Raw genomic sequence first — 13,640 nt, 5'->3', positions numbered from 1 at the left:
CAAGCCGAATGAAAATATCAGGACCAACAGGAGCGAAATTCTGTATGTCAATCAAGCTTCCATTCCAGATCATACACCCAAAACCTAAAGTATAAGCATAAGCTAAACAAGAGCAATTTCCAAGGCACTTTCTCCTGCAATCCTCTTCATCATATGATTCCAACCATTCGGCATTATCTGGCACTTCACTACAAGAAATAGGTCATTTTGCGACGGAAACCTTGCAACGGACTACAATTCCGTCGCAAAAAGGGTTAATTTGCGAGGGAATAAATTCCGTCGCAACTTTGCGACGGAAACAAACTTTTGCGACGGAATTTCCGTCGCAAAGTTTGCGACGGAATTTATTCCCTCGCAAAAGTTTGTTTGCGACGGAAATAATCGTCGCAAAACAATATTAAAAAAAAAATAAAAAAAAAAACATTTTGCGACGGATTCTGCGACGGAAATTCCGTCGCAAAAAGTTTTTAAATTTTTTTAAAAAAAACTGAAGTTTCGCTGAAGGAGAGAGAAAAAGAAAACGAAGAACAGAAAGAGGAAAGCGTAGAGAGAGATAGAGGAAAGCGTAGAGAGAGAAAGAAAATCCGGCCACTTCACCGCCGCTGTCGCCACCGGAACGACCGGAATCCGGCCACTCACACCTACTAACGCCCACCCCTTCCGTTCACTCCCACTCACGCGCACTCACGCCCACCCACGCCACCCCCTCCGTTCAAGCCCACTCACGCCCCTCCGTTCGCCGGCGGTGTGCAGCCACCACACCACCCTCCTTCCGGCAGCCGGATTTCCGCCACAACACCCTCAAATCCCGGTGAGTATTCCACTATCCCCCTTTGTTTTTGTTTTCAATTTAATTTTAATGTAAACCCTAACTTTTTCTAATTATGTTTTTTAATTTAATTTGTAACTAAATTTTATTATTTAATTACTTGTGTTTAGTGTAGTGTAGTTTAATTTATATTGCAATGTTAGAATTAGTTTAATTTTTAAGATATATTGCAATGTTAGAATTAGTTTAATGTATGTTAGTTTAGTTTAAAATACATGTTAGATTAGTTTATAATGTATGTTATTTTAGTTTAAAATATATGTTAGTTAGTTTATAATGTATGTTAGTTTAGTTTAAAATATATGTTAGATTAGTTTAAAATATATGTTAGATTAGTTTAAAATATATGTTAATTTAAAAATACATGTTAGTGTATGTATGTTTATTTGAATGTGGGTAATTGTGTGTTAATTATATGTGTTTCATCACTAGGCATACATTCACTAGTGAGATAAGATGTCCAAGGATGGGTTAGGTTGGAGTGATAAGGACCCCTGGATATATGTCATCTAAAACCTCATGTAGGTTTGATTTTATGAAGAAAAGAACTTAGCTTGATACTTTGCTACTATTGTTTGTGACTGATATGATTATATGCGTGAGTTGTGTAGAAGTTGTGACAATGAAACGAACAGAGCGTAGCGGTAATAACTAGTTTTCGCCCATTTTCAAGCCACTTGTTTCCTATATTGCCACTTATGAACTATTTCAAGCCTCGAACTCAAGTAACTATGTTAGGTAGGTGTATTATGGTCAAAAATAAGCTCATTTGATAACAAATGTGAGAAATAGGCAAGTTAGAACCAAAAACGCCCCATTTTCGCCCATTTTTTCTAGTTTTAGGACCTAGTGAACCTATATTGCCACTTATAAACAATTTCAAGCCTCAAACTCAAGTAACTATGTTAGTTAGGTGTATTAAGGTCACAAAAATAGGTTCATTAGATAACAAATGTGAGAAATAGGCAAGTTAGAACCAAAAACGCCCCATTTTCACCCAATTTTCCTAGTTTTAGGACCTAGTGAACCTATATTGCCACTTATGAACTATTTCAAGCCTCGAACTCAAGTAACTATGTTATTTAGGTGTATTATGGTCAAAAATAAGCTCATTTGATAACAAATGTGAGAAATAGGCAAGTTAGAACCAAAAACGCCCCATTTTCGCCCATTTTTTCTAGTTTTAGGACCTAGTGAACCTATATTGCCACTTATAAACAATTTCAAGCCTCAAACTCAAGTAACTATGTTAGTTAGGTGTATTAAGGTCAAAAATAGGTTCATTAGATAACAAATGTGAGAAATAGACAAGTTAGAACCAAAAACGCCCCATTTTCACCCAATTTTCCTAGTTTTAGGACCTAGTGAACCTATATTGCCACTTATGAACTATATCAAGCCTCAAACTATTGGTTCTCATTCTTTATTTTTATTTCTGCATTGTATATCCTTTGTTTGTTACAGGAGGCGTACCAACACAGACAGGAGGAATCAAGAACCCAGGGTTCCCAACTGTCTGAAAATGAAATTTTCTTTGAGGCGGCTGGTGGTCGTAATAAGAAGGGTCGTGTTAGAGGTCTTGGTGTTGGTGCTGACTTGTACTACGGCACATCTAGGGGACGAGGATCGGGTTCTTCCAGCCAATACGTACCGTCGGTCATAACTCAAATGCAGGAAAACTTCCACAAGGAGTTGAATGAGAGGGTGGAAGCAATTGAGAGCCAGATCGATAGCCGTGTGGCGGAACAGCTCGATGCTCGAGTGGAGGCTCGAGTGGCAGAACGGATGGCTGAAATCGAGAGGAAGAACAAGGAGTTCTTAGAGGAGTTAGCCAGTAGATTTACAGGATTGACCACTCCTTTCACTTGTTCTACGATTCAGCCTCAGATTCGAGACCCCAGGAACGACCCGGGTGGTGGTGGTGGTGGTGGTGCAGGCCAAGGACAGCCAGCTTGTGTTTAGTTAGGTGTCATTTTTCGATTTTTGTATATGGATGACATTGTAGTTTAAAAAATTATATCATGTACCGTACTTGGTAGTTACGGCTACGTGTTGTATATATTTGAATTATGTTAGGGCGTGGACTTTTTGACTGAAATTATTTTAAATGCACGTATTTTATTAAACAAGATTGCATGAATACAGGTTCCAGGAAAACAAAACAAAATACAAAAAAATTAAACAGGATTGCAGGAATACAGGTTCCAGGAAAAAAAAACAAAATACAAAAAAAAAAAAAAATTAAAATTACAATAACTTTGCGACGGAATTTCCGTCGCAAAATTTGTGACGGAATTACATTCCGTCGCAAAATTTGTGACGGACTATTCCGTCGCAAAAGAATCCATTTTGCGACGGAAATACATTCCGTCGCAAAATTTGTGACGGAATATTCCGTCGCAAAATGACTCCTCTTGCTACGGAATTTTCGTCGCAAATGTTGTTTTCAGCTACAACTACCTTTCCGTCGCAAAATCCGTCGCAATTCGTTTTGCGACGGATATTCCGTCACAAAAGGACTGTTTGCTACGAAAGTTCGAGCGACGCCATGCCTGTGACGGAAATCCGTCGCAAAGTCACTTTGCGACGGAATTTTGCCAGTTTGCGACGAATTATTTCCGTCGCAAAACGGCCCTTTTCTTGTAGTGATTAAAAAAGGTAAAATTATCTAAATTATTTTTTAATTAGGTTAAAAATTAATTAACACCCCCCCCCCTAAAGTGATAATCCCAAACTAACTTCAGTCATTAACTTTAATCATTAAATTTAATGATAGATTATATAAACTTGTCCCGAACTTCTGTCATTAAGTTTGATGATGTTTGAATCCCAACATTGATTTATAAGAAGAGTAACGAATGAAAACCTTGATCCTCTGAAAATAATAATTTTTGATTCCCATCTGAATGGATTATTGGATTACTGTACTTGTTATGTTGTAGCACTGTTGCTGTCCTGTCCTTTGCTATGAATGATGCCTACGTTCCAAAGACAAGATATATTCCGGCCGGATTGGAAAATAATTATTCATAAATGGACATTACTTTTTTGACTTACTTATTATACACTTGTGTATTATTAGCATGTCACACTCCAATTTTGACGTAACCAAAATTGAGTAATGACGTACTTGTGTCATTTGCTTAATTTACAATTTTAGACATGCGAATTATGGTCTTATCTAAACTATATATTAAAAGGCGTTTTTAAGAACGTCGATGTGCCACGCAGTCCCTAAAAATATAAAAATAAGGGGGATTGAACCCACAATCTCTTACAAGAAGAATAACCATTTCACCATCTAAGCCAATTACCAAGTATATTATCAATATGTAAAAAAAATTATATAAGTGCAAACCACAAGATTCAATTAAAATAAAATATACTAAAAAAAATAAATAACTGAATTTTAGTTTGACAATAATAATTATTACACAATTTTAAAAAAACTTTTAAAAAATTTATCGATTGCACGTCTACAACAGTAGCAACCCGGGGCATGGAACGCTCGGGCTACTCACTAGTTTAATCATTATTTCATTATACAGTAAGCTATTTATATTATGGCCCATTAAATTAATTAGTAAGCTATGCTCTTACCCTACTTAATGTGTACCTTTTGGATGCTAATTAACAATGTACAGTACCAATCATAGCTAATGAAAATTCTGTTCATCATTACTATATACTTGTACTACTACTACTAAAGTACTAATTAAACAATGTCATGTTAGTTATGATAGCAAAATTGTCAATAATTACAAATACACTCATGTCAATTAAGACAATACATTAAACAAGCAATTCTAGCTCTCTTCTATTCCATCAAATCATAAATCACATTGACATATATATTACGGAGTACAATTCAGCAACTTATTACAGAGTACCAATTAATAATATCAATAAATGTACTACTATGCTGTTGGCTATCAGCCTATCAACTTATTATTATCACCTTTTACAAACTCTGTATCATACATTCATACTTAAATTTTTTATCTTTTTGCAAATTAAAGACTGATCGATCATCAAAATAGTCGCAATTTTCATTGTTCTTGTAACGCTACTAGTAAGGTAACATAGTATCGTTATTTGTTATTACTCGCGAGACTAAGGATCAATATACTAGTACGTACTCCGTACATAACAAGATATAGAGATGAATTATTATAAATTTGCACTATTTTCCTGGATAACTTCCATTGTCCATACGTTCAAATGTTGAATCATACCCCAATAGAGATGCTTAAAGGAAACCGTCATGTTTCCTTTCTACTTAGCTAAGGGACATACATTCAATCTTGAAAGTTGGCAATGAATATCTAATACAATATCTCTTTATATTCTAACAAGACAATGAAAAATATCTCAGAGAATATCCAGCTAGATATTTATAAATGACTTAATCAAAAACCCCACCAATTAGCACTCGTCTAATTCCACGTGGAACCCTCTTGGTCGCTCTACTTGCGCTTTTTGTGCACTTTTTTTGCACTTTTCTTCTTAACACATCTCTTTCAACCTAGCTTTAATAACATATATATGGAGCTTATTATAATTGATTGACTATGCATGCCAAACCTTATCACTATTATTAGTATGATGTTATTTGTTAGGTCGTAGTTGTTGCTATTGCATTGATTTGTATAGGGTAACTGAACCGCCCTAAGTATCTATTAAATCACTTGTACATGATTGACGTTCAATTCGCTTTTCAAATTTTAGCTAATTTCAATTGTTAGGTGCAAGTGTGAGTGAGTTAAGTATAAATACGGTCCCTCAACTATAGTATTTGTAGCATTTTGGTCCCTCATCTTTCTAATGAAGCAAATTAGTCCCTCTGCCACCCTTATCTGACTTTTCCGGTGAAAAAAAATGTTGAGTCAGCATAGTTTAGGGACTGCAATGCCCATGTGGCAAAATAAATAAAATTTAATCCAAGTTTAAGGATCTTGTGGGTATGAGTTGGCATTTAATTAATGAAGGAGTAAGTTTAGGGGACCTTCTATCATTTTAGGTGTGAAAAAAAAAATATAATGATAATATACGAGTAGTATAGTACTGGTTACCAAACAAACCCACACATCATCTTCAAACTCAATTACTCCATAGGAATTTGGTGAATGTTCGGAGCAGAAGAGAGTGAAGATGGCGAAACTCACATCTGCTCAAGGTACGCCTATCGATCTTGACTTCTTAGAAATTAATCTCGATTTAGTTATATGATCAAACCCTGCTATGTTATTGCGAAAAAAAAATTTAGGGCTTTTTGTAATTTGTGCTTATTTTGGTTGATTTTGGTTCAAATATGCTTGATTATGCTGTTTTGTGGTATTGTATGTAATTGTGATTGGTAAAGATTGAATTTTTGTGGGTTAAGTTTTCTAACGATTTTACGGGTAGGTTAGGGTTTAGTTATGCTCTGTTTTTTTAAACTTTAAATTGCAATAAATCAACGGCCACATCTAGCTAGTTGTTGATGAATTAAGTGAATGAATGATGATGATCAAAGTTTTGTTTGCTACTGTATATGCTTATTAAATTATTCTTTAAGGTTTGTAATAAGATAAGAATAGATCATGCATGATATGATCCACCACTATTATTTCAATAATGCTAATTACATATGTCTGCTACTGTGTATGCTAAAGCAGAGGCTACTTTTTTTTTGTTATACATTAAAATAATTGAAAAATTAGCTATTTAGTTCCCTTGGTTTATGGATGAGCTATAATCAACTATCAAAAATTAGAGTTGCAATAAATTAAAAATTTATTCATTGACTTTGTTCAATTTATTGCTTGCTGGGGTTGTTAATTTTGGTGTTGTTTATAACTATTGTCAGAAATGGATCTAAAACCATGTTTGGTTATACATCATGGTGGTGAATGGCAAATTTCTTCTGATGCATTTTATGTAGGTGGGAATATAAATGTTTTTGATAACCTTCCCGATAATATAGATGGGCATTATGTGAAAGGATTAGTAGAGGGGTTAGGTTATAATGACATTGTGAAGCTCCACTTTTTGGACCCGAGGAAAGATTTGAATAGTGGCATTAGGTACTTAAGCTTTGAAAGTAGAATTTGTGATCCTTTCTTGTCTCTTCTCCTTGAATACAAACTGATTCACATTTACACTGAACATGACCCACCACCCACACCATTGTTCAATCATGGGAGAAGGGGACAGTTTATGAGCTTATTAACAGATAACAATGTTTCTGAGGTTAATGATGAATCTATCCTAACTCCTAAGGCAACACAATTTTTTACAGTTGATGAAAAAGTCTCTCAACCAACCCAAACTCCTAGGGCAACTCAAACTGACATAGACTATGATACAGAGGGAACAAACGAGGATGATGAGGAGTTTGTGAAGGCTAGGGATGAAATTGCAATGGATAAAAATAATGAACATTCATATGAAGAGGAATTGGATAGGCTTAGGAAGGTAGCTGCATCAAAGGGTCTTGGTGAGATAGGAACGGATTTTGAGGAGTTTAGTGACATTGAGAGCCCTAATGAGTCAGAGGATGATGATGATTGTGGTTACTTAGTTGCACCCCCCAATAATCAGGTAAAGAAGGTGAGAAAAGCTAAGGATGATGAGTGCATAGAAGACTTCTTTCCTGGTCAACAGTTTGACAACCCTGCTGCCTTCAAACAAGCAATTAGAAATCATTCCATAAAGCTAGGCAGAAACATACCTTTTAAAAAAAATGACAAACAAAGGGTAGGGGCAGAATGTGAGCATGAAGATAAGGGGTGCCCTTGGAGAATATGGGCTTCTTGGGATAGGAATAAAATCCATTTCACAGTCAAGTCCCATGTCAGTCAGCATAAGTGTGGTAGATCTCCAAGAGTGAAAAAGATGTCAGCAAGATGGATTGGTGAGACCTACCAAAATCAGTTTAAGGTCAACCCTTATATGAGGCTTCATGACATAATGGAGCTAATATGGTTAGACTGGGGTATTAGAGTGAGCAAGTACATGGCTTTCAGAGCTAGAAAGAGGGGCCAATCCATTATTATTGGGTAGTACAAGGAACAATATGAATTACTTTCCAGGTATGCAGAGGAGATACTTAAGAGCAATCGGGCCAACACTGTGAAGCTGAAATTGAATGGGAATGTCTTTGACAGGATTTACATATGCTTTGAGGCATTAAGGAAAGGCTTTCTGGCTGGGTGCAGGCCTTTCATTTCCCTAGATGGATGTTTTCTTAAGGGACCTTATGGTGGGCAGTTGTTAGTGGCAGTTGGTAGGGACGGAAATAATCAAATGTTCCCTATTGCCTGGGCTATTGTAGATGTTGAAAAGACTGAAACTTGGAGTTGGTTCTTAAATCTTTTGGCTGCTGACCTAGGGACTTCTGAAGGTGCTGGGTACACCTTCATGTCAGATCAACAAAAAGGGTTACTTGCAGCTGTTGCAGAGGTGTTTCCACAAGCAGAAACAAGGGTATGTGCAAGACATGTTTATTGCAATTTTAGGAGTGTGTTTGGGGGTGGCTTAGAGTTAAGGAAACAATTTTGGTTCATAGCAAAGAGCACAACTGAAAATGGTTTTCTTGAACAAATTGATGCTATGAGAAAGCTTTCTGATGATGCAGCTACTGATTTGTTAAATAGGAACTACAAGAAATGGTGTAGGGCTTTCTATACACCTATGTCTTCATGTGATAGTGTGGATAATAATATGAGCGAGGTCTTCAATGCTTATATACTCAAGGTGAGACACAAGCCAATCATAACCACGTTAGAAGACATAAGAGAGGGTCTTATGGAGAGGTTACACACTAAGAGAGACATGCTCAAGGATGATGGACAACCACTTTGTCCTAGAATTCAGCAGCAATTAGAAAAGCATAAGGTGTGGGCTAGAGGTTGGAATGCCTTTTGGGATGGGGGATTTAGCTATGGAGTCAGGGATGGGTCATCGCAATGCAAGTATGTGGTGAACTTGGCACAAAGAACTTGCACTTGCAATGCTTGGCAAGTAAGTGGCATTCCATGTAAACATGCCATAGTTGCCATTTGGAAGAAGGTTGATGAACCCGAAGAGTATGTAAGTGAATATTTCAGAAAATCAACTTATGTAAATGCGTACCAGTTTTTGCTTGAACCCCTAAATGGCCCACAAGAGTGGCCTACTTCACTGAACACAGTCATCCCCCCTCCACTGAAAAAAGTCAATCACAGACCTAAGACAAAGAAAAAACCAAGTGTTGGGGAAGTGACTGAAAAAGGAAAACTGAAGAAATCAGGTGTTGCAATGACTTGCAGTTTGTGTAGAGTTCAAGGGCACAATAAAACAACCTGCAAGGATGCCCCCAGGGAATCAAATGACAATACTGGTGGATCTGCTCATCATCAGAACAAAAAACAACCAAGGTCAACTCTCAACACAGTCCCTATGCATAACAGAGGAGTGGGAATTTACACCTACCCCAATGGATTCCAAAGAATTGCTAATGTGAGTACCAACTAACCTATTTATTTATTCCCATTACATCATCTTTTTTATATCTACACTTTTAACTCTATTTATAAATCTGTGCATATAGCCAAGCAATCAACAAAGACAAGCAGCATTTTATTCTGATAATGAAGGTGAACAGACCATATATGCTTTCTCCCAAGAGTATCCCCTTTCACAATCACAGTCAGAGAATGCATCTCAACCACAACAGACAATCTCAAGTCAAGCATTGCAAGGATTAGCAAAGGAAAAGCAACAACATCTAACAAATAAGAAATCCTAAGGTAAATCTACAACTTTATTTAATTAGTTATCATTTCATTACATACTTGCTTATTTTAATTTTTTTCTTGTTGGTTTTACTTTCACTACATATGATTACATTACTTGCCTACTTTCTTAAACAAATACCAACACCAAATTACTGCTATTACAAGAACTACACCCCAAAATTCATACTTATAGCCACCTGAACCCTTGTCTCTTTTCAGTTCTAATTTTGATCAACTCCTAATTACCTTAATTACTAATTTTATTGCAGGTATCTTGGCAGGAGCTTCCTTCTTCACTGCAGCAATTGTTGTGGTTTTTTTTTCCCCTTTTGGAAGAATTTTCGCTTACTGTTTTGATGGTTTTAATGGCTACCAGCAACAATATATAAAGATAGTCACTTTTGTGTGTAACGATAGTTTTTTTAGCTATTTTGGAATTTGGATATTTTTGCTGTTACAATCCTTCAGAATTAAATGCAGAGTCCCTGAACCTAAAATTAAACTACCATTTTTTTTTTGCAATTGAAAATGTCCATGTAAGCATACAGGAGGTCCCTAATCTTTTGGAAAAAAAGAAGTGCAGTCCCTAAACTAATGCTGACTCAACATGTGCAGTCCCTAAACTTTTGCTTAGTTGGCAAAAACATCCCTCAACTTTGCTGACTCAGATTTTTCTCCACCAGAAATGGTGATCCAAGGGTGGCAGAGGGACTAATTTGCCTCATTTTAAAGATGAGGGACCAAATGTGCAACTAATGGTATAGTTTAGGGACCGTATTTTAGCTTATCTCAAGTGTGAGTAGTATTTTTTTAGTTTATAACCTTAACAAACTACTCCAATTACCAATTAGTTTTTGAATGAAACCTCGTTGTGGCACTAATTTATGAACTTTTGGGCTTCTCTCCTGTTCTCCTCCATCTCTTATAACATTACGGGTGTGTTCTATTCAACTGATTTTCACTGATCTGAACTTATTAGCTAGACCTTATTAAAACTTATTTTAGTTGTAATTTGTACTTGGGTAACCCTTATCAAAACTTACCAAACCTAATCAGAACTTATTTGAACTTACCTGAACTTATTTGAACTTATTATACTACCTCCGTTACATATTTTTGCAACTTTGGGGATTATTTGTGAGAGATAAAATATTCCAAAGTTGCAACTAATATGTAACGGAGGCAGTACCTGAAATAAGTGAAAATAAGGTGAACATAACATACCCTAAGATTATTCCATTTACGATCAAATTATTACATTTGACTGATTGGATCAATAATCATGCATCTGACTCTTAAGATTAGGAGGTTAATTGTTTACTTTCAATTTAAATTATATATGGTAACTAACACATGCATACATTAACATGCTTTTATAAGGAGATATATTTTTCGAATTGAAATTTACATAACACAAACGCGAATTAATTATTTTGAGACTACTTTGACTGATTCTAGGAAGTCATGGCTTTATAATTTTGGGTACGTAATAATGTACCCTAATAATAAAAAGAGATTCATTGGAAATAATTCATGAAGGTAATAAGAGGGTCCAAGTTTTTTTTGTGTATGTAGGCCTGTAGGACATTCATGAACGTGATGAAATTTGTGAGAGTTCGATATCAAGTCATTTCTTCTTGGCTCTTGCTTTTGAAGCATACTTATGCCGACTTGTTAGGACTATGTAACAATCTAAAGAAGATAGAGATAACATCTATAAATATTTAGTACAAAGTATTACCTAAAATTAAAAAAAAAAAGTATTAGAAATTGGTTTTATGATTGAGTCAGAGAGTGAAGGGTAATTTAAGTGGTTAGAGCTTCTTTCTCGATTCCAGGGAATTTTGGGATCGATTCTTATTGTTGTTGTGGGTTTTCGGCTCTCTAAACATCAGGAAAAATGTAAAATTGGATAGAGTCTTTTCTTAAGGGCCGGGGCGGGGCATCAAATTTAATTAGCATGACCATCCAAAAAAAAAAAAAATTTCAAGCAACATAAAAAGCAATGTCTATATGTCAATATTTGATCATGATGACCCAAGAGTGGGGCGGTGAGAAAAGTCGATCGCAAGAACTGTAGCGTTATCGCGATCTCCAATTATTTGGGCAAGCACTTTTTCAACTTTTGTCGCCTTTGGTCCTAATAAAGGTACTATAATTCTTAATTATATGACCCTATCTATTAGGGCAAGTGTTTTTCAAACAAAACCCTCACCAATCCTAAATCTCTGGCATTGGCCAATAGTAAGTCCGATAAAGATTGAGCTATTTCCCTTGTTCTTTAAGTACTCTCCTATGATGGGTAATTAATTTGCACACCCCTATGTGAGAGCACAGTTATCTAGGTTCTTCTCATATAGGTGTGCGTCAAAATCAATTAAGGATGTGCCAAAATAAACATAGTTGAAGTGATATATGGGTGATAGTAAGAACGAAGGTGAATGAGGGTGAAGTAAATTCAAATATTAAATCAAAATAAATTTAGACAATAAAAGTCGAATACTCCATATAACAAAATTTTATTTTATCCGAAATAAACTTATACTTGTATGTATGTAAATTATCTGAAAAAAGTAAATTGCTTTTTCTTAATTCAATTTAGGATTTTTTTTCTATTCTTTTCACCTTAAGCAAAAATAAGGTGAAAAGAATTGAAAGTCATTATAAGAACTTTTTTTCTGCATTAAATGGAATAATCGAACAATATCTTATATACTTTGGCCTATTTAATTGTTTATCTACCAATCGATGATAGTAGCACCCACTTTTGCAATAAAAATACTAAAAAATTAGTAATAGAGCTTTTAAAAAATGTTTAGCTAATTCTCTTTTGCAATTGTCTTTATCAGCTTGTGAAAATCCAATTTTGAGAGGACATTGCATTGTATTTGACTATTTTCTTTGTTGTTTGTCGATCACCCATTGGGCCGGGGTACATCAAAAAATTAGATGTTAAAGTGATCATTGATGGGCACTAGCTATTAGCTAGGGTATTGGAGGAAACACATATCACCGTTATAAATTCTAATTTTAGCTAAAACTATAGGATCCTTTTTTTTTTTTGAGGGAAAAAACTATAGGATCTAGTTTGAACTAAACCTCCCCTTTTTTTTAACCAAGCAGAAGTGTATATCATTAATGAATAGTCATAGGGTATTTACAATCCATTAATAAATCACTAATTTAGAGGAAATTACATAACTTCTACAATCAAAATCATTCATTGCTATTTTGCAAATTTGCATAGCTCACACTCCAACACTTCAAGTTTGACGTGAGAAGTGATTTTCAATGTACTCGCATCTTTCTAGAGACCTTAATAATTTGTGCTGATGTTTTGATCGTAGAGTTGATGAAAAACTCTAAACCCATATGAATCCAAATCACCTTCCCAATTATTTTTAAAATACTAAAATAAAATTTTCATCCATAAATGAGAATCAAAATCTCAGAAAATTAAAAAAATTCAAAACATTAGGACAAGCCCTCACAAATGCTCTCAAATGGAGAGAATAAAGCAAATAAAAACAAAACACAAAGCGAAAATTAATTAAATTAAAGAAAAGGGTCGAAAATAGAAAAATTAGACTATAAGATACTGTATTTAGACTATTTTCGACCTAAACGACTAAGAAAATTAAAACCCTGAAGGACAGAGCGAGGAGAGAAGAGAAAAGAGAAAGAGAAATAAATTAAACCTTTGTTTTATACTTCGTATATAGTTAGTGGGAATTTTACGAGAAGAATAGAAATTAAAATAAAGGAAGTGCTCAAATTAAATTTTTATACGTGACTGGCCACATCGTATGACCGGCTATAATGGGGGTTACTTTGTTAGTGTTATAGGGATATTCGATAATTGTTACAGTGGTTACCTTTTAATTTGTCAGTGTTTAATGGATTACTCGACCGGTTAGTGTTATAAGAGTTACTTTGTTCTTTTTACAAGCGGCCACATGCATGGTTTGCACTGAATCGAAGGAAATGAAATCAATTAAGAAGAAAAGGAAATACCTTGAATTTATTCCTTTCATTTCCCTTACTAATCCTAC

General features: G+C 35.1%; 1 protein-coding gene across 1 annotated transcript; it reads left to right on the top strand.

The window, feature by feature from the left end:
• The first annotated feature begins 8 nt into the window (after positions 1–8).
• LOC145610966 (uncharacterized) lies at positions 9–3,433 on the top strand. Its single transcript, XM_081666221.1, has 3 exons — positions 9–89; positions 548–811; positions 2,294–3,433. The coding sequence occupies exons 1-3, from the start codon at positions 9–11 to the stop codon at positions 2,789–2,791; spliced, it is 843 nt and encodes a 280-aa protein (XP_081522347.1). The 3' UTR covers positions 2,792–3,433.
• The last annotated feature ends 10,207 nt before the right edge of the window (positions 3,434–13,640 follow it).

This window comes from Chenopodium album, chromosome 24 (genome assembly GCF_948465745.1).
Source record: "Chenopodium album chromosome 24, dcCheAlbu1.1, whole genome shotgun sequence".
In the NCBI taxonomy this organism is placed as follows: domain Eukaryota; kingdom Viridiplantae; phylum Streptophyta; class Magnoliopsida; order Caryophyllales; family Amaranthaceae; genus Chenopodium; species Chenopodium album.
This window is presented reverse-complemented; position numbering and strand designations above follow the sequence as displayed.

What these genes read in the sequence shown, in the direction of transcription:
- LOC145610966 (XM_081666221.1), top strand. Translation starts at nt 9, where the DNA reads ATGAAAATATCAGGACCAACAGGAGCGAAATTCTGTATGTCAATCAAG. An exon ending in TCATACACCCAAAACCTAAA is followed by an intron (nt 90 to 547) that starts GTATAAGCATAA and finishes AGGAAAGCGTAG; the next exon opens with AGAGAGATAGAGGAAAGCGT. An exon ending in CACAACACCCTCAAATCCCG is followed by an intron (nt 812 to 2,293) that starts GTGAGTATTCCA and finishes TGTTTGTTACAG; the next exon opens with GAGGCGTACCAACACAGACA.